General features: G+C 32.0%; 1 protein-coding gene across 3 annotated transcripts; it reads right to left on the bottom strand.

The window, feature by feature from the left end:
- Positions 1–13,426: 13,426 nt before the first annotated feature.
- LOC18427680 (WAT1-related protein At4g30420) lies at positions 13,427–23,769 on the bottom strand. Of its 3 annotated transcripts, XM_011622637.3 has the most exons (8): positions 23,567–23,769; positions 23,431–23,493; positions 23,225–23,341; positions 21,510–21,753; positions 21,271–21,426; positions 20,187–20,306; positions 15,509–15,660; positions 13,427–13,749 (listed from the first exon to the last, which is right to left on the bottom strand). In XM_011622637.3, exons 1-8 carry the CDS (start codon positions 23,737–23,739, stop codon positions 13,578–13,580), a joined length of 1,197 nt encoding a protein of 398 aa, XP_011620939.1. In that variant the 5' UTR covers positions 23,740–23,769; the 3' UTR covers positions 13,427–13,577. The 3 variants fall into 3 exon arrangements, with proteins under 3 accessions (XP_011620939.1, XP_006836791.1, XP_088705798.1); XM_006836728.4 differs by lacking the exon at positions 20,187–20,306; XM_088849672.1 differs by lacking the exons at positions 15,509–15,660; positions 20,187–20,306.
- Positions 23,770–24,361: the final 592 nt, after the last annotated feature.

The following is a 24,361-nucleotide window of genomic DNA, read 5'->3' as shown; positions in this document are numbered from 1 at the left end:
TTGGCAATTAAAGATCTTGATGAAGATATTTGGTAACATCAAGAAATTAAAGATATGGGACTTTTAGAAGGGGATATGAAGCAGGAAACACCACATGAGTTTTCTTTGGGCCAATGTTTAAAGTTTGGTGCGGCACAGACCGAAAACACTACGTGAGTTTTCTTTGGGCCAATGTTTAAAGTTTGGTGAAGCAAGGGCCAGTGTGATTAGAGCGTTGTATACTACTCTAATGTTGATTATGATTATTGCCATAATTTCTATAAAATTTGTTATTTCACTTGTTTGTAGTTTTCTTGATTGGCTTGTGTTTAGCCCAGAAAGAAAATGCTGGAATAGAGTGAAATGCGTACATGAATGTTTGAAAAGTATGTGAAAGCATTGCCAATTTTATGAAAATATAAAGAAGGCTTTGTGGGAGAGAGACTTATGGAAGGGATCTCAGTGATAAAACACCAGTTGTGCTTGTAGGTGTGTAGATTCACCTAGAGCATGGGTGAAGATAAGATGACCTCAAGAACGATAGTATTGAAGAAGATGGAGTTTGCATAAGAAGAACAAGCACGAAAGAAGATAAGCAGGGCATGTTCATGTCGGTTATTGGCTAGAGATTTTGTTGAATTGTCTAAGTTCTTTAAGTTTTTCAAGAAGGGAATAACCAGATATGGTTTTGCAAGACAAGAGTGTGATTTTGCATCAAGGTAGAGATTATTGGGATGTGATGCAAATGTCACCTTTATGGTATTTTTTTTTTTGTTAAAGAACATTTTGCCATAGAAAATTGGCCTTTTATGGAGGTCTATAAAAGACATTTTTAAAGAGAAAAAATATAAGAAAAGAAAAAAAAAGAAAAGAAAAGTGTATAGAAGCTTTGGGAGGTAGAGATTGAGGCTTTCTTGTGTAAACTCTAGTATCATTGTGGCTTTGTGTTGGACCAGATTTGATCGAGGTTTCCTTGCGACGACAGTGTTAGTCGATGGAAATAAAGTAATGATTTGATTGATGATCGGATTAATGGTAGGAGATTTCTATTGAGTTTTCTTTCCATGTATGAGGTAATCTCTAGAAAACTGTAAGATTTTAAATTTTTTCTTTGAGATAGTAAATGTATCCTTGCTCTCTTGCCTGGACATAGCCCATCTTGAACGAACCACGTAAATTTATGTGTCCCCCTCTACTATTGTGTTTTGATTATTTCTCAAATTTCCTATTTATTGATTCTATAATTTTTCCAAATATATTACTTACACATTATTGTTTTTGAGGTATTTTATTTGAATTGTTGCATTTAGTGTTAGGGGGTACTCACCATATCAAATAAGGATTTATGTTTGGCCAATTTGTAACAAAAGGTAATGGAGATGGCCTCGGTTGCCAATAAGATATTCAAAATATTATGTTGTGGCACCCTGCCACCCACCCTGTCTACCACACCTTGAGCCTATTCATGACGGGATGACATTGAACATAGCAAATGACCCATGTCCTTGAACTTCCCATTTTCTTGTGGGGTCCTCAAATTTGTCACAACTCACAAATAGATATCCAAATGAGTTTTGGTGATGTTAAAAAAAAACGAAAAAAGAATGCGCATGCCTAGCATTCCAAGCAGCTCTCACTCATTCCCCAAGCGCTTTGGTTATATTTCGAATAAAGGGTCATTTGGATCGAAAGTTTGAGACAAAAAACGTATTTATGTCAGAAATTATTTCTCATATCAAGCCCAAAATAAAAAAACGTATCCTTGCCTTTACCTTCATAAATTAATTTTCAACGATATTTCCTCAATACGGAGACACCTATTTTATAAAATATAATTAACTCTACCAAAACACCCCCACGAATTAGAGAGAAACTATCTCAAATTTTTAGCTGTAGAGAGACAAAGCATTTTAAAATTTTAGAGAGAGAAACTATATCTAATTTTGAGAGTCATCTAAACATTGTTAGAGAGAAAAACTATCTCAAATTTTTTATAAATAGAAACTATTTCAAAATTTAAGTTTTAGAAAGAAAATATCTTAGAATTTTACAAGAGAAACTATATCAAATTTTAAAGAGAGAACTCGTTAAAAATGATTTTGAGAAAGAAATTATCTCAAAATTTTTAGAGAGAGAAACTTTCTCAAATTTTAAGTTTTAGAGAGAAAGTATTTGAATAATTTTAGAGAGAGACTCAAATTTTTTTGAAAGAAACTATCTCAAATTTTAAGTTTTAGAGAGACAAACTAACTCAATTTTTAGAGAGAAAAATTATCTCAAATTTTAAGTTTTAGGAAGAGAATTTATCTTAAAATTTTTAGAAAGAGAAACTATGTCAAATTTTAAGTTTTATAAAGAGAAAGTACCAGAAAATTCTCAAAAAGAAAACCTATATCAAATTTAAAGTTTTATAGAGAGAAAGTACGTGAAAATTTTAGGGAGAAAAACTATCTAAATTTTTTTAAAGAAAAACTATCTTAAATTTTAAGTTTTAGGCAAAGAGAGAAAGAGAGAAAAACTATCTCAAATTTAAGTTTGCGTGCGGTTTCTATAAGGTTGCAACTTTAAACAGTCCAATTAAGGTGCACCTCCAAATTTTATCATAACATGTAATTTTTATATAAAAAATTCATAGGATTATCTTACAATCTATTTTCATATCTAATTATAAAATTTTAAACATAAAAAATGGTTAAAATCAAGTAGATCTATAAACATATGGAAATATTGAAAACGGACAATCTAGAGAATGTGTTGCAAGATGCACTATTTCATACATCTTGATGTCGAGATGATCAACTAGAGGGTTTTTCAAGATTAACAGAACCTTTCCCGATGAATTTTTGAGGTGCATTTGTAATTCCACATTTTAAGGTTGCAACCTTATATAAACTTTTTCCTTCAAGTTTTAGGGAGAGAAAGTACTTGGAAATGTTTAGAGAGAGAAACTATCTAAGAATGCTTAGAGAAAAACTCTCTCAAATTTTAAATTTGAAAGAGAGAAACTATCTCATGATTTTAGAGAGCGACAAATTTTAAGTTTTAGAGAGAAACATTTTCAAAATTTTAAAGAGAGAAACAATCTCAAATTTTAAATTTTAGAGAAATAAAGTACTTAAAAATATTTATAGAGAAACTATCTCAAAATTTGTAAAGATAGAAAGTAGATCAAATTTTAAGTCTCAACGAGAGAAACCACCTCAAATTTTTAGAGAGAGAAACTATTTTAAAATTTTTAGAGAGAAACCATCTCAAATTTTAAGTTTTAGAGCAACAAACTATATCAAAAATTTTAGAGAAATAAACCATATTGCATTTTAAGTCTTAGAGAGAGAATGTATCTTAAAATTTTAGAGAAAAACTATATCAAATTTTTTGCAGAAAGTATCTCAAATTTTAAATTTTAGAGAGAGCAAGTACTTGAAAATTTTTAGAAAGGAAAGATTCTCAAAATTTTTAGAGCGAAAAACTATCTCAAATTTGTTTTTAGCTAGCAGAACTATCTCTAATTTTAAATTTTAGAAAGTAAAAGTACATGAAAGTTTTTAGAGAGATAAACTATATCTAGTTTTTTAGAGAGAGAAGCTATTTAAATTTAAAGTTTTAGATAGAGAAAATATCTTAAAATTTCAAAGAGTAAAACTACCCAAAAATTTTTAGGGAGAAACTATCTTATATTATAAGTTTCAGAGAGAGAAGTGTCTTAAAATTATAGAGAGAAAAATTATATCAAATTTTAAAGAAAGAAAGTACTTGAAATTTTTAGAAAGAAAAACTATCTAAAAATTTTTAAAGAGAGATATTATATCAAAATTTAAGTTTTAGGGAGAAAAATACCATAAAATTTTGGAGAGAGAGTTATGTCAAATTTTAGAGAGAGAAGCTACTTAAAACTTTTTAGAGAGAAATTATCTCAAAATTTTTAGAGAAAGAAACTATTTCAAATTTAAATGGAGAAAAAAGTGGAAAAGTATAAAAAGATACCATTTACTTTTCATACAAGTATGTCGCAATTACTCTTGTCCATCAGATTTCAAATTGGATGGTTTTAAGAGTATGATTGACTACACTCAAAATTCAAAAAAAAATTCTCGAATTTTGTAAAACATCTCAAGCTATCCAATTTGATATGCAATGACTAGGAGTAGTTGTAACTTGCTTACAACAAAGATAAATGGTCTCATTGTATACACTCCCAAAAAAATAAGATTACAATGAATAATACAATTAAAAAGTTCTTAACAAAAAAGTAAAAAACAAAAAACAAAAACGACAAAAGAGTGTTATGCATCCATGTATCAACCAAATAACATAAATCTATTTTATAAGAATTACTTATTTGAAGAAATACGTTTCAAAGCTCAACTTCTTTCAAGTTTGATGGTTCATCTTTCATAAAAGCTTCCTACTTCACATTCTCTGTCTCCCATCATCACAAGACTTAGAACTGGTCTCCTTCCCTTTTCTATTTCAGTTATACTCTCTGGGTTTGTGACCAACATAACACCAATCGGATGATACTTCAAATTTTCCTATTGTATTTAAGTAGGAGGATGAATTATAGAAAGGAAAGAGTGGGAAAAATATGAAAAATTCAATGAAATTCTTGATTGAAAGAGGATTCCCATTTTCTGCACTTACGAATGGGGCGTCGCGGTAACTAAAAGCGATGGAAAGCAAGGAATTTTAAAGGGGCATTTAATGATGGAGAAAACATGGGAAAGTCTCATATTTTTTTTGTATTGTAGTTTTCACCTGTTTGAAAACTGTAAATTAGGGAAAGTCGGCACTTAGTTTTTCTCCATTTCACTATTTCCATCAACAAATATAATAATGGTATATTTGTATTACATATTATATTATATATAAATTATTATATCATACAATACAATATTATCATGTTATATTAAATGTTTTATACTATAATAATATAAAATAATAATATTTAATATAACATAAAATATAATAAATATTATAATATAATATATTATTATATTTAATATAATATAATATAATATTATAATATAATTTAATAATATTTTTATATATTGTAATTATATATATTATTATATAAAATATAATATTATATATAACATATATAAATACTAGCTTTTCCATTGCCAAATAGGTGAAAATACTAGCAGTATAATTTATCAAACAGGCTCCCTAGTTTTCAGGCTACCAATATTCATACGCTTCCTAGAATCTAAAAAAGTCAACAGCATAGAGAATTCTAGAGAAACTGTAGAGAAAGTTATCAAATGCACCCTTAGGGCACATTTCTTCCACAGAAAATGACTTTTTGAGGGTCTCTTTTGGATGGAAATGCTTTTTGATGTTGGGCACAGTTTCTATGACGCCAACCTGCAGATTGTAGAAATGCCGGCTTGGTAATAAATATATTTTTTAAAAAAAAATTTGATCATCAACTTTAGAGAATATATAATCTTTAACATGGAGATCATGAATATGGAAAAAAAAAATAAAAACAGTTGAAAATTAGAAATAATAATTATATTGAAAAAAAACTTTTGGACCATTAGTTCCACTTGTTTTAAGATGGATCACCTGTTGCATCATCTTTAAGATGGATGCTTTATACCTCTGGACCTAATGTATTGTAGAAATGCGGTCCAACCCGCAATAAACAATTTTCCTTTAATGTTTGTGTTTGGGAAAGCGACAAACAATAGTAAGCTCGAAAATCACATTTTCTAGCGCAATATGCATTTTTGCGTATGAACTTTTCTATACTGATGCTAGAGCTCTTGTTTTTTTTTATTTGTATTAATGGCAGATCTCTCTTAGTGAACAACCTCTATAAGGGCTCCAAAAAGGGATTTCACCATAATCAAACATGCCCTAAAACTTAGGGAATCACAAATTTGTGTGGTACTATACCTTCAAGTTTCATCTATCAACATGTAACTTTTTTATTTTCACCCTTTTTCTCTCTCATCCTTTTGGATTTTTCAATTTTACAACTCTCTTGTCTCTATCTTATATATGATAGGGGTGGAACTCAAGGCATCATATTGTAGTGTGTTTCCAGGCTGACCACATAGTCTTAAGTTTATTCTTAATTTTATATGAATTTATTAAGGGGCTGTTTAGATAACAGTTAATCTTCTTATCTAGAGTATACTATCTTTTTTGAAATTAATATACTTTGCATAATATTATTCTATTAGCTGAATTGATACACATATTGTTCTATATATATGTCATTAATTTATTCAAAATTTTAGGTGATATTTCGCTCAATTGGTTATTTTTCGTTAACAACATTTTATTTCTAGCAAATTACTTTAGATATAGTAAAAGGAGCTTTTTTTAAAAAACAATCTTATACGTAAAACAACCTATAAGTTTGTCTCATACAATTACAAAGGACATTGTCAAACTACCAATAATTCACTACCAAATTAATTTTATTAACAAATACATCAATAATTCACTACCAAATTAATTTTATTGATATAGTAAGTTACAAGTGATAACAAATACATCAATATTAATATTGTGACGTAGTTGAAAAATTCACTGGCGAATAACACCCAGCAAAATCCATCGTGTTTTAGAGAGCGAAATAAAAACCGTGAAGGAAATCGCAAGTGGAAGGAACAAACGTGTAGATCCGAGTATTCTGCTACATACCCACAAGCACAACAGAAGAAAAAACACCTATAAAAATGGTCTTTCTACAAAAAAAACTTTCTTTTATTCTATAAAAATTAATTACCTCCTTTTTTTTATTATTCTATAAAAATTAATTCCCTCAATTACAATGGGATGTACCACTTTTATTCCTTTCTAAACTTCCCAAAAAACATCATCCCTCCTACACCAAAAAAAAAAAAACAAGTAGCATATTCCTCCTATGCGTCCAAGCTTGCATATGTAGAAATGCGGGCCTCTTAATAAATCTATTTTTGAGATGGATTTTAAGACTTAAATATTTAAGGACATGTAATCTCTAATATGGAGATCATGTATAGGAATAAATACATAAATTTTAATAATTAAAAATAATAATTCTAGTAAAAAAACATTTGGACTGTTAGTTTCTATTATTTTTAGATGGAACACCTACTTGCATCCTTCTTTAAGGTAGATGCTTTACACTGTTCTGGACCGCATATATAGAAATACAGTCTAGCATGCATGAAACAATTTTCCAATCTTAAAAATATGCCCTTATTTGTGATGCAAACCTTCAAAAACCAATGCCTCCTAAAAAACAGTTGTTACGAAGCTAACTCCTATAAAAAGGGGGCCTATCCTTCATAAAACCGACTCTTGGAAAATAACCTTATAAAAAAATGAACTTATCCACCTTCTTAATTAAACGATACGACTTTTCTAAGATAAATAACTGGACCTTTTAAAAAGCGTACTTTATCAACTAAACCAAAAAACTCATACTAATCCTATTTCTAAATATTGATTATAATAAAAAATAAAAAAAGTACCCACAACTCTAAAAATAAAATTAAAATTTTATATCAACTAGATCTTGATATGCATCGCATTGTCTCACTTGCTATCACATCGATCACTATTGATGCTGCATTCATTAATCATTTCTTCACTCGCAACCCATAATACAATTAAATGTAAGGATTTAGGAACCCTCTTAGATGCGAAAACATGAATCCCAAAACTTGAATTCCACCAAGATTGTGTACTTATCCAGCTAGAAACAAAATAAAAGAGATGAACCATAGTACAAAAAATAAAGCATGAAACACATACGCCACAAGAACATAAAGATTTACGTGGTTCACCCCAAGAGGGCAACATACATAACCACGACAAACTAAAATCCACTATATAAATAAAAGTTAAATTACAGATTTTGGGGCATAGAGTTACCTCTATAACCCTCGACAAAACCTAGTCGAGTAATCTCTTTTAGAGCCATCGATCTCTCATCTCTATTCCGCGATTAAAACACTATCTAAGAAGAGATCATCTCCATTCCACACCTAAGCCACAGTCTAGGAGGAGAACCTTGAGAGTAACCGAGCCTTTCTTTCACTAAAAAGGAAACACCCAAAATCTCTATGGGAACCTCTGAAAGTGTGATCTTGCCAAATAAAAACTTATAAATCCAAGATCTTAAAACTTTGATGCTATTAAACAAATTTTCTTTAATCAAAGAAAATAACCACAAATCTTGTGCTTAAGAATATAAAAGCTATACAATTAAATATGCAAGAAACAGAAGAGAATTCCGGAGATTACCTCAACATGGCTTATTATACTCCACACCGAGTCACCACTATTTGATGACGCAAGATCAACGGTCTTCATTCAATCTCAACCAAAAAAAGCTAATTTCGGTCAAGCTCTTCAATGGAACCCACCTTTATGCACTCGTAAGATCCTTGGGATCAATCCCCTAAAATCTCCCTTTTCTATTTTTCTTAGACCCTAGGTTTTTGAACAAAATTTGGAGAGAAGAGAATTTTTAATTCCCCACGAGAGACGTGCTCCAACTTTTATAAAGGCCAAAGGAGAGAGAGAGTAGAGGAGAGACAGTAGATAAACTGGGAGAGAGAAAAGTTGAGAGAGAAAGGAGAATGGGGTATGAAGTCCCCCTTGAGGATAAAGTGGAGGAAGAGAGGATGGACGTGTGAGAGAGCGGTACATGATAGAGAGGAGAGAACTATAACCTTATAATATTGGGTTTAAGATTTCCATTGCATGTCCCACAAGATTGAATTTTAACTGTTGATCAAGGGTGACTTGTGGGGTGAGAGATTTAAGCTATTTATACCATTATTTTCCTCTTCTTTTGACCAATATCCCATCAAATAAAAATTAATTAAGTAAAAGTGAGTTTATCTAAAATATATTCATAAACTTTATCATGCTTTCTAAAAAAAATTAACTCAAATCTCATTAAGATATATCACACTTATCAACTCAAAATTATTTAGATAAACCATATCAATTTACCAATTTAAAACTCATATCTACTTACAATCTCAAATTTATTTGAGATAAACCAAAATCAAGTCATCTATAAAATTCATATATTTAAAAATAAATTTTAAAATATTATTTGAATATTTAAATCATTAAAAATCAATATATTTAATTTTATAAACCCAAATCTTATAAATAAAATAATTAGGGGTTTATAAAAAATGAAATAATAATTCTAAGATAATATATACCATAAAATAAACATAATTAAATTAATTTGATGGGAAAATGATCTTTATGGTCAAGGAATTAAATCAATAATGAGGCACTCTACATTCAATTTTGAACTACAAACTGCACTTGTTTTATCATGCCGACCCAGTGTTGCCCATGACCCACAGTCCGAGCAGAAGCTCATTAGATCGTCACCAAAGTTTGGTCGATGAGTTAAGGGGTCGCAATCTCTATCTGTAGATTTCAGGTTCTCCCCTAGAAACTAGTCAATGTCACTTAGACCTAATGCTACCACAACTCTATGACGCATAGGGGTATCTCTCGCACATGCAAACGCTTCACCAAAAAATGTGGCTTATTTGCTTTCTCGAAACGGTATATCAATATGCATGTTGTGTGATAGTATATGGATGAGGCTTTGGTCCTTGTTTCCGTAGGCTACTTTCACACACAAAGATCACACAATCCCTCGGCTCATTCATCTGGGCATATACTCCGACCTCATCAAGGGATGAACAATTAGAACCCTTCTCGGTTTATTCACTATGCCCAAGTAACATGAGTTTTTTCCAACCGACTGGCTTAGATCGTCAAATATAGTTCGGTATCTGCAAACATCATTTGCATGGTATGGTCCACGAATGACCACACTCCCACTGAGTTTATGATCCACTATATCAAATGTCTCCTCACAATAACTCATAAGGCATTTAAAGGCCATATAAACCCAACAACCTCTTCACTACAAGAAACCAGATTCTCAATCTACAAGAGGCACATCGGGGTGTTTCTCTCCATAGAAACCTCTCTTCTCTCGAAGGGGAAGCATTGTCGATGCTGACGAGGCCCTGCCTCTCTCTATAGGAAGCCACATTTCTCGTCGATGCAGACGAGGCCCTACCTCTCTCTCTAAAGGAAGCTACCTTTCCCATATGGTGACCCAAATAGGGCACACAAATTCTCTGCACTTTCATCTCTTAAATATAAGGTTAGGAGTCTACACCAAATAGGAAATTTCCTATAAGTATTACATATAACTCAAGAACCAAGAGATATATATACACTCCTAATCCTTTTGGAATTCTATTTCCTTTGTGAAACTCATCAATATTAATTTCAATCCTATGCAATATGGGATTTCCTAATGTGGGTGATTTTGGATAATCACCATATCCAACAATCTCCGCCTTGAGATTTAAATCACCTGCTTACGATGCCAACATCCATTGAATAGCTTTATGAATTATCCATATTTTGCCAAATAAATTCCTTCATCATTCTTATTAAAAAGATTATGCTTGTCATCATATATCTCCCTCTCAAATAAAATGCTCGCACCATGTGTTTTTCTTCAACTGAATGTACAAACACTAGCCATGTACTAAACCATGCGCTCTGATACCCCATTTAATAGGATTTAAGAATCCTCTTAGATGTGGAAACATGAATCCCAAAAGTTGTATCCAGTAAGATCGTATGTTTATCCAGTTAGAAACAAAATAGGAAAGAGTACGAGCTATAGTATGAGAAATAAAGCATGAACCACACACACCACAAGAACACAAAGATTTACGTGGTTCACACCAAGAGGACTGCATCTACGAGCACGACAAACTGAAATCTATTAAATCAATGAAAGTTACATTATAGATATTGGGACATAGAGTTACCTTTATATCGACAAAACCAAGTCGAGTAAACCTTTTTAGACCCGCTTTCTCGATAAACAAGACCTGCCGATCTCTCATCTCTATTCCATAGTTAAACTACTGTCTAGGAAGAAACTATCTCTATTCCACAGCTAAACCATTGTCCAGCAGGAGAACCTTGAGAGCAATCGAGACTTTCTCTTAGTAAAAGGGAAACCGCTCAAAATCTCGATGGGAACGCTTCTCTACAAAAAATCAGTCACTCAATCTACATGAGGCACATCATGGCATTTCTCTTGATATGAAGCTCTCTTCTCACTTAGGGGAAGCCTTGTCGATATTGAAGAGACCCTGCGTCTCTCTCTAAAGGAAGCCACATTTCCCATATGATGACTTAAACATGACACATAAATTCTCTGCATTTTCACCCTAGGAGTCCATACCAAATAGAAAACTTCCTATAAATATTACATATATCTCAAGAACCAGGAGATATATCTAGAGTCCTAATCCTTTTGGAATTGGATTTTCTTTATGAAACTTATCACTATCAATCTTAATCCCACATAATATGAGATTTCTTTATGTTGGTGATTTTAGATAATCCCCATATCCAACAATCTCTACATTGATATCAAAATCACCTGCTCACCATGCCATCATCCATTGGATAGTTTCATGAATTCTTCATCTTTTACCTAATAAATTCCTTCATTATTCTTGCTGAAACGATTGTGTTGGCCATCATATTTCTCCACATAAAACGCTTACATACTTTGTCATGTGCTTTTCTTCAACCAAATGCACAAACACTAGCCATGTACTGAATCATGAGCTCTAATACCACTTGTTAGGATTTAAGAACCCTCTTAGATGCATAAACAATAATCCCAAAAGTTGGATCCCACTAAGATTGTGTACTTATTCTGCTAAAAACAAAATAGGAGAGATCATGAGCCATAGTATGAGAAATAAAACATGAAATGCACGCTCCACAAGAACACATTTGCGTCGTTAACCTCATGAGAGCTACATCTACGGGCACTACAAACTGAAATCCATTATATAAATGAAAGTTACATGACATATTTTGGGACGTAGAGTTATCTCTATAACCCTTAACAAAATCCAATTAAGTAAACCTTTTTAGACTTGCTCTCCCTATTAATAAGACACGCCGATCTCTCATCTCTATTTCACAGTTAAACTACTGTCCATGAAGAGACCATCTCCATTCCACAGCTAAACCACTGTCCAGAAGGAGAACCTGGAGAGCAACTGAGACTTTCTCTCACTAAAAGGGAAACCACCCAAAATGTCCATGGGAATTGTTTCTCTACAAGAAACCAGCCTCTCAATTTACGAGAGGCACATCGGGACGTTTCTCTCCATAAGAGGTTCTCTTCTCTCTAAGGGGAAGCCTTGCAGATACTGACGAGGCTCTGCCTTTCTCTCTAGAGGAAGCCACATTTCTCTTATGGTGACCCAAATGGGGCACACAAACTCTCTACACTTATATATATATATATATATATATATATATATATATATATATATATATATATATATATATATATATATATAACTTCTTATAAGTATTACATATATCTCAAGAACCAAGAGATATATCTAGAGTCCTAATCCCTTTGGAATTCTATTTCTTTTAGGAAACTTATCGATATCAATCTCAATCTTACATATTATGAGATTTCTGTATGTAGGTGATTTTAGATACTCATCATATCCAACAATCTCCACTTTGATATTAAAATCACCAGCTCACCATGCGAACATCCATTGGATAATTTTATGAATTCTTCATCTTTTGCCAAATTAATTCCTTCATCATTCTTGCTGAAAAGACTGTTCTTTCCATCATATGTTTCCACGTTAAATAAAATGCTTGCATACTTTGCCATGTGCTTTTATTCAACCGAATGCACAAATACTAGCCATGTACTGAACCGTGCGCTCAGATACTATTTGTTTGGATTTAAAAACTCTCATAGATGCGGAAACAAGAATCCCAAAAGTTAGATTCCACTAAGATCGTGTACTTCTCTAGCTAGAAACAAAATAAAAGAGAGCACGAGCCATAATATGATAAATAAAGCATGAAACACACACGCTACAAGAACACAAAGATTTACGTGGTTCGCTCCAAGAGGGCTACACCTACAAGAAAGACAAACTGAAATCCACTATATCAATAAAAGTTACATTATAGATTTTGAGACATAGAGTTACCTCTATAACCTCGACAAAACCCAATCGAGTAAACCCTTTTAGACCTGGCGATCTCTCATATCTGTTCCACAGTTAAACCAATATCCAGGAAGAAACCATCTCCATTTCATAGCTAAACCACTATCCAGGAAGAGTACCTTGAGAGCAACCGAGACTTTCTTTCACTGAAAGGGAAACCACTCAAAATATCTGTGGGAACCGCTTCTCTACAAAAAAACCGGGACTTTCTTTCATTGAATTCTTTCCTTTTATCGCTAATTGCTTACCATTATATAAATCTGCTTCAATAATAATTTTCATTACATAAATTTGTTTCAATAATGACTTTTTCTCCATAGAACTTGATTAATATAGGGAATGGGCTTAAAGCCAAGATAGTGTGGTGATATAATATGACATTTTGAATTTCATTGCTATTAAGAAGAGGGGACCTCTTCTCCACTGAATTACAAAAAATAAAATACCGATATATAATAATCATCTCATAATATTATAATGATCCATTCACACGTGCCCTGAACATTTATCTTTTTTTCACTTGAACAAAGGCTCCTGAAGGCCTACAACATTGGCTTCCTCATCTCTGGATTGTGATGCATGACCTTCTGCCTCTTCATTTCTCATTCCCTGCTTCTTGTTCATGTCTCCGGCTTTTCCCCATAGCACACCATAAAGCCCAAATATTATCATAACCATTCCCACCAAACTGCCAAGCCAAAACACCAATATCAAAAACCATTTAGATACACGGTGTGCATTTGTGTGCGAGGTGGGTAAGTTTGAGAAAGTAACATTGTCAAAAAGAAAAAAAGAAAAAAGACAATTGAGAAAGGAACTACTCAAAATAAAAATTTAAAAATTGAGCAACTATTTTTATTTGGGGAACTCCATTTTGAGATCTTAATCGTTCTTTTTCAAGTTAGAGCAATTTGAAAGCTCGCAAAGCGAAAATATAAAATAAATGTAATATGAGATTGGTCAACTAATGCTTTTTACATTGTGGGTTCTAAAAGATTTTATTTTAACGGAAAGGTTTTTATACTTCTCCTACATCATAGAAGATCTATGCTTCCCCTACCATCCAGCCGTCCAATTTGATCAAGAGGGTCACTCACCGTTTGATCTTAGATCCGACGTATCAAAGTATTTTATTTTTAGTTTTTTTTATACAAATTGTATGAATGTAAAAGTTAGTACCTGCCATCTTTTGATTGAGGCGCACCTATAAAAAAATATGAAAAATAATTTTTTGATAAAATATAATGACCAAAATACCTTTTGAAACTTTTCGAAGTATTTTGGATATTTTATTTATTGAAAACATTTTTTATATTTTCCACTAGTACGAGTTTAATAGAGGATTGGGCATCCAAAATTTGGTGTCAAAATAGTTCATAGAAATAAAATAAAATAAAATAGTGTAGAGACATGACATTGTGATTGAGACAATCTTAAAGCTCCATTCAGAATGGATGGTTGGATAAGGGGAAGTATATGAGTTTTATGTTGAAGGAGAAACATAAAAAAATTGCCCTTATTTTAAAAGGTTGGTATGCTATGAGATCATTTATTTTTAATACAAGGAAGTCATAGTCACTTTTAGACGTTGAATGTGAAATCCAAGAGATGAAAGTGTGTCACAACATTTGAGAAAATTTATTTTATATATTGTGCCTAAACAATAATATATCATCAACCACCGGATTGCAATTCTAATGGTAAAAAATGATTATGACCTCCTTTTATCAAAGGACGGCTTTCTATGTGACCCCACCCATATATATGGTATATGTGATCTCTGTTCTCAACCATCAGATCTGAGAAAATGGCTGAGATGGCTTGAGTCACAATGTCACAAGCTACCACTGAACCATCGAATCTTGATCAGATGCTCATAATATTTTATTTTCAATATTTTTTCTACAAATAATTTTGAATCAAAATTTGGGACATGAATAGATCTAACAAGGAGGCACATGATAAATATATAAAAACAATATTTCTGGTTATGAAAAATTACCAGAATATCTCTGAAAATTATAGGGTCATTTTGGTCATTTAGTTTTACCTTTTTTTTGGTCATTTGGTGATTAAAAAATATTTTGTAGAAAAAGTAAATAAATAAAACAGTGTTTGACATGGTGGTATAAACAATTGTAGCCGTTCGATTCAAATCGAATGGCAAAACATTGGGGTAGCATATATCTTATAGGTTGTTGAGGTCACATAGAAACATTTCCCTCTTGATGAAATGTAAATTGTCTCATCGTATATATTTCTTTTTAATGTTCATCTTTTTGTCTTATTACCAAGTACACAAGATGTGATAAATCTTTTAGCAATAAAATTATTTTTGGTGACGACGGTAGCTTGAGCCCTGAATTATATATTAAAAAAAAAGAAAAAGAAAAAAAACAAATAGTTGGGGTGCGTTGAGTTTTCAGAACCTCTATTGTGACACTTACCTTCCAACATGGATATCAACATGAAAGAGTATGGGCTCCAAGACGGCTACGATGACTGTGCAAACTGGATTGAACGAAGAAGAGAAGAGGGGACCCTTCTTTTTTATGCACCAACTTTGGACCATGTATGCAATTGCTGTGCACATCACTCCCTGCATATTAAATGCCTTATAAAAAATTGTTTAAATAAGTGTTCTGATATAGCCGAGCTGACTTGAAATCATGGCTCGACACTGACGTGATGATTCTAGTTCTAAGAACCTAGGAACTACCCAGCTTTCCTATTTGTCCATTTTTCTATATTTACAATTGTTTTTAATTCGACCATCCCAAATCGGGCTAGATCAAATAGCTAATCTGACTCAGTTCGATAGACTAAGCCAGAAGAGGATTTCAACTTGAAACAGGGCAGCCAAATAAAGGGCAATGACCACACAAACAAAAACTAAACATCAATCATGGAGTCCATGTCCATTCTGGACCATATTTAGTAAGTCGCCATTTTAATGGACCATAGTCAGTTAGTCGCCATTTTAAACACGACTTTTTAAAAAAATTGTCGGTTTTTTAGAAAAAAGTTTTAAAATGCGTATTTTTCAATAGATTGTAAGACGTTTTTTTCATGAAAAAGTTTAAAATACGATTTTTAAAGCTTTATAAAAAATTTCTTCAAAAAAACTTTTCTTTTTTGAAAGATGAATACATTTATTCTATTTTATGTAACTTCAATCTCCTATTTAATGTCCCCGTATCCCCTGTTTTTTGTTTTCATATTTGAATAGATTTAAGGAGTTAAAATATATCTCATTACCTCCGGACTAACTTTAACCACTTTTAAGTATTTTTTTAGCCCTAACAAATACAAAAAAACATGCTTATTCTAAACCTTTCATCTCTTTATGTGGTATATTCCCCCAAATTTCTCTCTTTCTCTCTCTTCCTTGATTCTCCCAAACCCTTTCTCTCTCTTTGATTTTCACCTACTTTCTCTCTCTAGGTCTCTCTCTCTACCCCATGTTTCCCGAAACCCCTCTCTCTCATTTTGGATTCCAAAAATAGACACAATCTACATACAGTTAATCATCCATGCGAATAATATCCAACTAATCAATAGAAAAAATCCACAAAAATCAAGTAAATATATAAAGAAAAATAAACCGTGGAGAGAGTGTGGGAAAATAGGGAGAGAGAGGGTTCGGTAAAAGTCATGGAGAGAGATATTTAGGGAAAAATCACGTGAAGACAGATAAATGATATGTCTTGATTATATTTTTTTGGAGCAAAAAATTAGGTTTAAAAGTGATAAAGTTAGCTTAGGAGGTTAGAAGATACAAGACTTAGAATTTCTACGACCCAAGATATGTTTTGAAATATTGGGTCTAGTGAGATATAAAACTTAAAAATGAGAGGTATGAAGACATTTTCCCAACTTCTATTTTCATACTTTTTTCATTTTTGAAAGATAAATACCTTTTTTCTATTTTATGTAATTTATATTTTCATATCATATAACTTCTATATATATATATATATATATATATATATATATATATATATATATATATATATATATATATATATATATATATATGTTTTATTTCATGTAACTTCTATTTTCATCATCATCTCTCATTCTCTCTCTCAAATGCAACATCTCTTACCTTGTCTTTTCTTTCTAAACTCACTAAATTTGGTGCTTTTTTTTTTTTTTTTCATTATTTACTCTTTCATTATTCTTTCTTATTTTCTGTTATTTTTTTGAGGAAAATTATCAGAAATATATTTTAATTTTCGCCTAATTGGAAAAAAGCTTTCAACTTTTATAAACTTTGTCCACATCTTTTTTCCTAATTTTAACTTTTTTTTTTACCAAAATAGTTTTCAAGGTATTTGTATTATCGTAATGACTATCACATTATATTACTTAAAGTACCGTAATGGTAGAATGTTCACGGTAATACAACTATTGTAAAGGTTATTTTAATAAAAAAATATCAAAATTGTGATCGTAATGACTATCACATTATATTACTTAAACCCTCAATTTTCCGTGAAGGCTATTTCTGATAATTTTCCTTTCTGTTATGCTATGTTTTCTTTATAATTATTATTTTTATCCCAAAATTTCATTTATATCGATAACTCTATATAGGTCATATGCATATATATATACACATGGCTCACAAACTAGAAACAGGCGAGTACCTAGAGTGAGTGGACACGCTGGCTCCGAGTTCATGAAAAATCCCAAAAAAATTATGAAAATAAAGAAAAAGCATAAAAATATAAAAGGAAAAAGATAAGATATTTATGACATCCCATATACAAACCCTATAATACATGCTATTATTCAACTTCGGAAGTAGTTGATTTAGAGCTAGGGGTATTTCAAAATTACAAATCTCATAGATCCAATGTGTTGAGATTCTTTTCTTGAATATATGATTTGGATTTGAAGGATAGAAAAATATGGCTGTTGGACCCGAATTTGTGTGAATTTTACAAAGAGGATTGTACCTGAGTTGGGTGTTCAAAATATCTTAGAAAGTATGGTAAGTGAAGTAAAGGATTTAGAAAAGATCCATTCACATGTTGCTATTTTGACCTAATTTCTTTTGTTATTTAAATACAAGGCTGGTTTCTACTAGTAGAAGAAATAGTTTTATAATTGTAATCAACAAATTTTGTATAGCATTTTATAATTGTACTCAACAAATTTTGGATATTTATATATTATTGTTTTGTATATAGAGCAACTTTTGTTAAGGCTACTTTTTGTCATTAAGAGGAGTGTGACATCATCTACATAGAGTGTGACATTACCTACATGGAGCATTTTAATGTGCTCCATGTGGATGATGTCATAACCTCTGTGGATGATGTCACATCCTTCTAAATGACTAAAAAAAGATCTTGTATACTATAAAACTATTTACTTTGGATATAAGGAGGTCACAGTTATTTGCAATCATTCAATATAAAATATGATCGTTTGGATTTGTCACAAAGTTCGAGAGAAATTTCTTTTGAATTTTGAACTTGATCAATGGAATAAATACGACCATCCAATTTCACATCCAATGGTCTGGATTAATTGTGACCATCTTGTTCTAAATGTAAATGGTCTCATTGTATATATTGCCCTAAAAAAAATATAGAAAAGTATACAATGAGACTATGTATCTTTGATACAAGATGGTCACAATTAATCTTGACCATTGAATGTGAAATTGTGTGGCTACATTTATTGTATCGCCTAAGCTCAAAGTTCAAAAGAAATTTTTTCAAATTTTGTGATACATTCAAGCTATCAGATTTCACATAAGATGGTTACAAGTAATTATGACCTCTTTACATAAGAGGTAATTGGTCTCAATCTATACAATCCTAAAAAATATTGTATTAAAAAACAAAGGTTAATGAGTATCCAAAATTTGTTTAATATACTTATAAAATGCTCTATAGTGTGAGCATCCTAACAAAAGGGTGGCAATGGACCCGAACCTGATGCAGGACCTGTTGGGTATACTTGATAAGGGTCTAGGTATGAGACCAACATTTGGACCCCGTAGTTGGTTTTGGGTCCAAAACCTGGACCAAAACACTCTTCGGGTCTGGGTCCGAGTCCGGTTCTGGTTGGATCCAACCCATACCCAACCCGCACCCATTAATTGTTAGAGACAAAATTATTCAAGCCCTATTTGTTTGGGTGTATTAATGTACAATAAGAACTCGTAGTCATTTTTAGTTGTTGCACGACAAATCAGATGGCTTGAAATCTAATGGTGGACGATTGTGACTCTGTTGCCAATAAAATGAGCATATGATGGTAAAACAAAAAGCACAAAAAAAAGAGAAGAAGCTCGTAGTGAAGGTGGCAATGGACTTGGTTAAACCCGAGACCTGACGGGATATACCTGGGACCCAACGTGATAGATACTGGACTTAACAGGTACAGGTAGGAGTCCAACTTTTGGACCTGACAGATTAAGTCCGAATCTTAAACCTAGACCTGAATGCTATTCGGGTCTGGATCCGAGTCCAATTAGACCCGACCCGTTGCCACCCTTACCATAACCTAACCCAATTCTAATATATGAGATACTTTTTTGTCTTTGTAAGAAAAAGAAAAAATTTGTATAGAACAAAAGCTTTAAACAATCAAATTAAAGCCCACCTCAAAAATTTCACTAGAAGAGATTGTTTTTTAGCCCAAATATGCTCAAATTGACCATATCAACATGAGAAAAAAATGGATTTCAAATTTCGAAAATAATGCATCTTGAAATGCATTTTTGGACCGTCAATTTTCAAAATTTCATAGACCTATTTTATGCACACTATTTTTGAAGCTTTAAATTTTATAATTATATATAAAAATATATTTTAAAGCTATCACAAAAATATCCGATAGGAAAACCTTATTTCTCGATACTATTTGAAAGTGGGCTTTATTTGGGTTGTTTAGAGCCTTGGCCCTATACAAACTGCACCCTTAAAAAAAAAAAAAAAAAAAAGTTGTTGATACCTAAGCGACACATGTATTTAGTGTGCACCGGAAAGTCTGACATCTGCACCGTCTGATGTGTCGATTTAATGCAAAAAGTTTCAAATTTAATTTTTATAAGCAATCTACACCATTGGATTACATGCTAACGGCGTAAAATGTAGAGCTCGCCTTGGTGCGGTAAGGCCCCCTTTTACTGTCAGTTACTTTAGGAAGCACTTGCACGTTGCGTGTGTCCATATTGTCCGTAAATTCATGATTCTGGGGTGCGTTGGAGGTTGTCATGTCACCCTACAAAAAATATCTATTAGCTTTACCTGATCCATGGCTTCCCTCTTGTCGTCATTTATTAAGGAGCTAGAGCTTGACACGTTTCATTTCTCTCCTTGTTATCACTCCAATTATTACTCATTAGTTACATCAGATACCACTGTCGAGGACCACATCAATGGTATGTTGTAGTCAATAGCGTCATTTTATATTCAGTACGACCACACCGTATATTTGAAAAAAGGGTTCTATAGAATCTTATGACATCTTTTAATCAATGTGTAGGTAGGTCCCAAGTGTTCTATATTCGTAGACTGATGGAGGATGGGATGGGATACAACTGTTTTTTTGAACAACCAAACCAGTCGAGCTTTCATTTTTCTTCCTTCGGAGTTTGTCGTTATTTATCCTTGATGACGAAATTATTTTTTTACTTTTTTATCCTTTTACTCGCCATTGCAATTGTATTTCAATTAATTGAAGTCGGTTAAATATGTTTTTTTTATCTTTAACATAAATAATTCTCATTTGCTACTTGAAAGCTGAAAAGCTTTTAAAAAAGAAAAAATTTATATAGAGCCGAAGTTCTAAACAATTAAATTAAAGTTAACCTTAAATATTTCATCGAAAAAGACTGTTTTACTGTCTATATATCTTCAAATTGATCATCTCGACATCAAGATACATGGACGAGAAAAAATAAATTTCAAATTTTAAAAATAATATATTTTATATCACATTTTTGAACCATCGAATTGCAAGTTTTCATATAATTATCGATCTACAAAGCTTTAATCTTCATGAATAAAGATGAAAATATATTTTATATAGCCCTCACAAAGATATATTTTAAGTATTGAAACCGTGTTTCTTGACGCTATTTAAAAAGTAGGCTCTGGGCTCTATACAACCGGCACCGTTTCAAAAAAGCAAACACAAACGCATAAATTACATTAAAATATATGTGAGAAATGAAAATTCTTACCGTGTAGACGCAGGAAAGGAGCTCCACGTTCCACCCCACTCTCCAAGCTGTGGATTCCTTGGTGACAAGTGCGATAATGGCTGACTGAATTGAACCCATGAAACACATAATTCCAGTCATGGATAGCTGAGCAGGATATTGCTTCAACACCAATGCCTGCAAAAGCAAATTGAGAGAGAGAGAGTCAGAAACGAAAAAACATTATTTGATTTGTAGAGAGAGAAAAGGAGATACATAACCTGGTAATTTATCCATGCAGACCAGGCTAAAACACTGGCTGAAAGCGACGCAGTCCCAAAGGCCCACTTAGAGTACAGGGAAGCATCAGAAAGCCACAAAAATGAAGTGGGGGATTTACTGATATTTAGCATTTTAATGGCTGAACCCTTTAACAATGTCATGACCATGGCTCCCCCTACACAAAAGCATGTTCCCACTATCTTTGCTTGTCCCCTTCTGCACCGTAAGTCCAAGGCCTCTATTCTGGTTTTCCATCGATGAGAGAGAGAGAGAGTGAGAAAATATTCTGGTTCACAATCAGTGTTTACAAAACCGGCCGGCAGGGTTACCCCGAATCGGCCAATGGCTATGTCCTACTAGTGAGAAAACTAAAAAACAATATTCAAAATTAGGGGTTCACTACGGGACAATTTTGAAAAAAATATAGAAAAATGGGTTGCCTGACTTTTTTTTTTTTTTAATTTCTGCTAAAGTCTATACGGCAATTGCTCTAAAAAAAAAAAACCAAAAAATTATATAAATTTCAATAAAAATATGAAATTTGTTTGTATAATGTTTTTTAATAGTTTTCCTATTGGCCATAAATACTTATTTTTTTAATTTTTTTAATTTATTTATAAGATATCCTTAGGAGGATATTTATTTTTCAAAATCCATTTTTCACTTTTTTAATCTTATTTGGATGAATTTATTTAAGGGTGTGGTTTACATAAGGTTGCAACCTTAAACAATCCAATTAAAGCGCACATTCAATTTTAATCATTAACATATAATTTTGATGTAAAATATTCTTAAAATTATCTCAAAATCTATTTTTATATCTAATTATAAAATTTTAAACTCAAAAAATGGTTAAAATTATATGAAAATTTTAAAAATAGATGGTCTAGATAATGTGTTGTAAGATGCATTATTTTTTAGACTCAAAATCTTTTTTTCTTTCATAATCATATATCTCGAAGTCGAGATGCTCAATTAAAGGGGTTTTGAACATTAAAATAATATTTTTCAATAGATTTTTGAGGTGCATCCGTAGTTCTACATTTTAAGGTTGCAACTTAATATAAACTTTTTTTTTTATTTAATTATACTTTAATCATACTTTTTCTATTTTTTTTTTGTAACGTTACGGGGGTGCGGTTTTTATAAGGTTAAACAATCCAATTAAGGCACACCTTAAAATTTTATCAAAACATTTTATTTTGTTGTAAAAAATTCTTAGTATTATCTTAAAATCTATTTCCATATCTAATTAAAAAATTTTTAATTTAAAAAATTGTTAAAATTAAGTAAATCTATAGATATATGAAAATCTTGAAAATGGACGGTTTAGATAATGTGTTGTAAGATGCACTATTTTCAGGACTCAAAAAACTTTTTTTTTTCATATTCATACATCTCGATGTCAAGATGATCGATTATAGTATTTTTTTTAACATTAAAACAACATTTTCGATAGAATTTTTAGATGCATATGTGATTCTACATATTAAGGTTGCAACCTTATATAAACTTTTCCATATACCGGTCATTCAAACCCGTTCCAGGTTACCTGACCTGGCCGATGGGTGGGTTCCGTTGCCGGTTCATGCAATTGAGCATTGTTCACAAATTGTCCTAGCTTTGGAACTTTTCTGTCCTCAAAATAGAAAGGGGGGAGAGAGATTGATTTTGTTTTTGTGGGTGATTGGAAGAGGGCAGAGAAAAGAGATACCCGAGAAAGAAGGCCATGACAAAAGTGACGACAGGGATGAGATTCAGAACAGTGGCGGCAAGTGTTGAGGAAGTATAGTAAAGCCCCATGAAATAGCAGTTTTGAGCAACACTTATCCTGCAATTTAACAAACAGTAGAGCATTAATAGATCTGATTCGAAAACTGGAAGTAACCCAATACCAGCAAAGTGGCCTTAGTCTCTTACCCTATCAGTGCAAGTAGGAACATGTGAGCTGCAGTTTTGATGCGCAGGGCAGGCCTTCTCTCCCTGAAATTAGTCCAACATTTTAGTCAACAACAAAAAGGAAAGAGAGAGAGTAAAAATAAGCGAGAGAGAGTACCTCTCCATGAAATAAGCGAAGGGAAAAATGGCAAGTGTTCCAATTATGGTCCTGTAAGTTGTGAAGATGTAAAAATCTAGGCCATGAGAAAATGCAATTTTGGTGAGGAGTTGCATGCCTGCTAAGAAGACTTGTACCATGATTTGAGCAAATATTGGCATATACTCCTCCATTTCTCCCTCCTTCTCGAGCCCCAGTTTGAGGAGGAAGAGAGACTGCCTCCCAACATATTTATAACATCTAAATTACCTTGGTCTAGTTAATTATCATTGAGGAAAAAATAGTTACCATGGGCTATAAAAATATCATGGATTAACTTTATAACACCTAGCATATTTCTAACCTTTAACAAACAAATTTAGAACATGTTTATATAGATAGACATTTGAAAGGCTTCTATAAATAAATAAATAAAAATAAAGCTTATCACAATAAAAACATGTTGTTCTAATCATATTATTCCAACGACATATCATGTTGTAACCAAAGTCTAATCATATTAAAAGACATGTGATTCCATGTAAGTGCCAAAGGCATGCAAAATAAGTAAGAAATTGTGTGATGATGACTTTAGAATGATACAAGTTATTATTAGAAAATCTTTTTGGAACGGTGATGATGTTATTATTAGAAATTTTGTTTGGAATGAGATGATGGTAACTTAAATTCTACATTTCAGTGGAATTTTGTGATAAAAAGAAGGAGAAGAAATGATACTTTATAGGAAGTGTTGGTAAAATATTGGTAATGCATTTCCCATATTTCTTCCCGACATAGCGAAACAGTAATTATGTA

This window comes from Amborella trichopoda, chromosome 10 (assembly GCF_054954075.1).
Source record: "Amborella trichopoda isolate Santa Cruz 75 chromosome 10, AtrichopodaSantaCruz75HAP2 v2.0, whole genome shotgun sequence".
NCBI classification, from domain to species: Eukaryota; Viridiplantae; Streptophyta; class Magnoliopsida; order Amborellales; family Amborellaceae; genus Amborella; species Amborella trichopoda.
The sequence above is the reverse complement of the archived record's forward strand: the minus strand, read 5'-3'. Positions and strand labels throughout refer to the sequence as shown.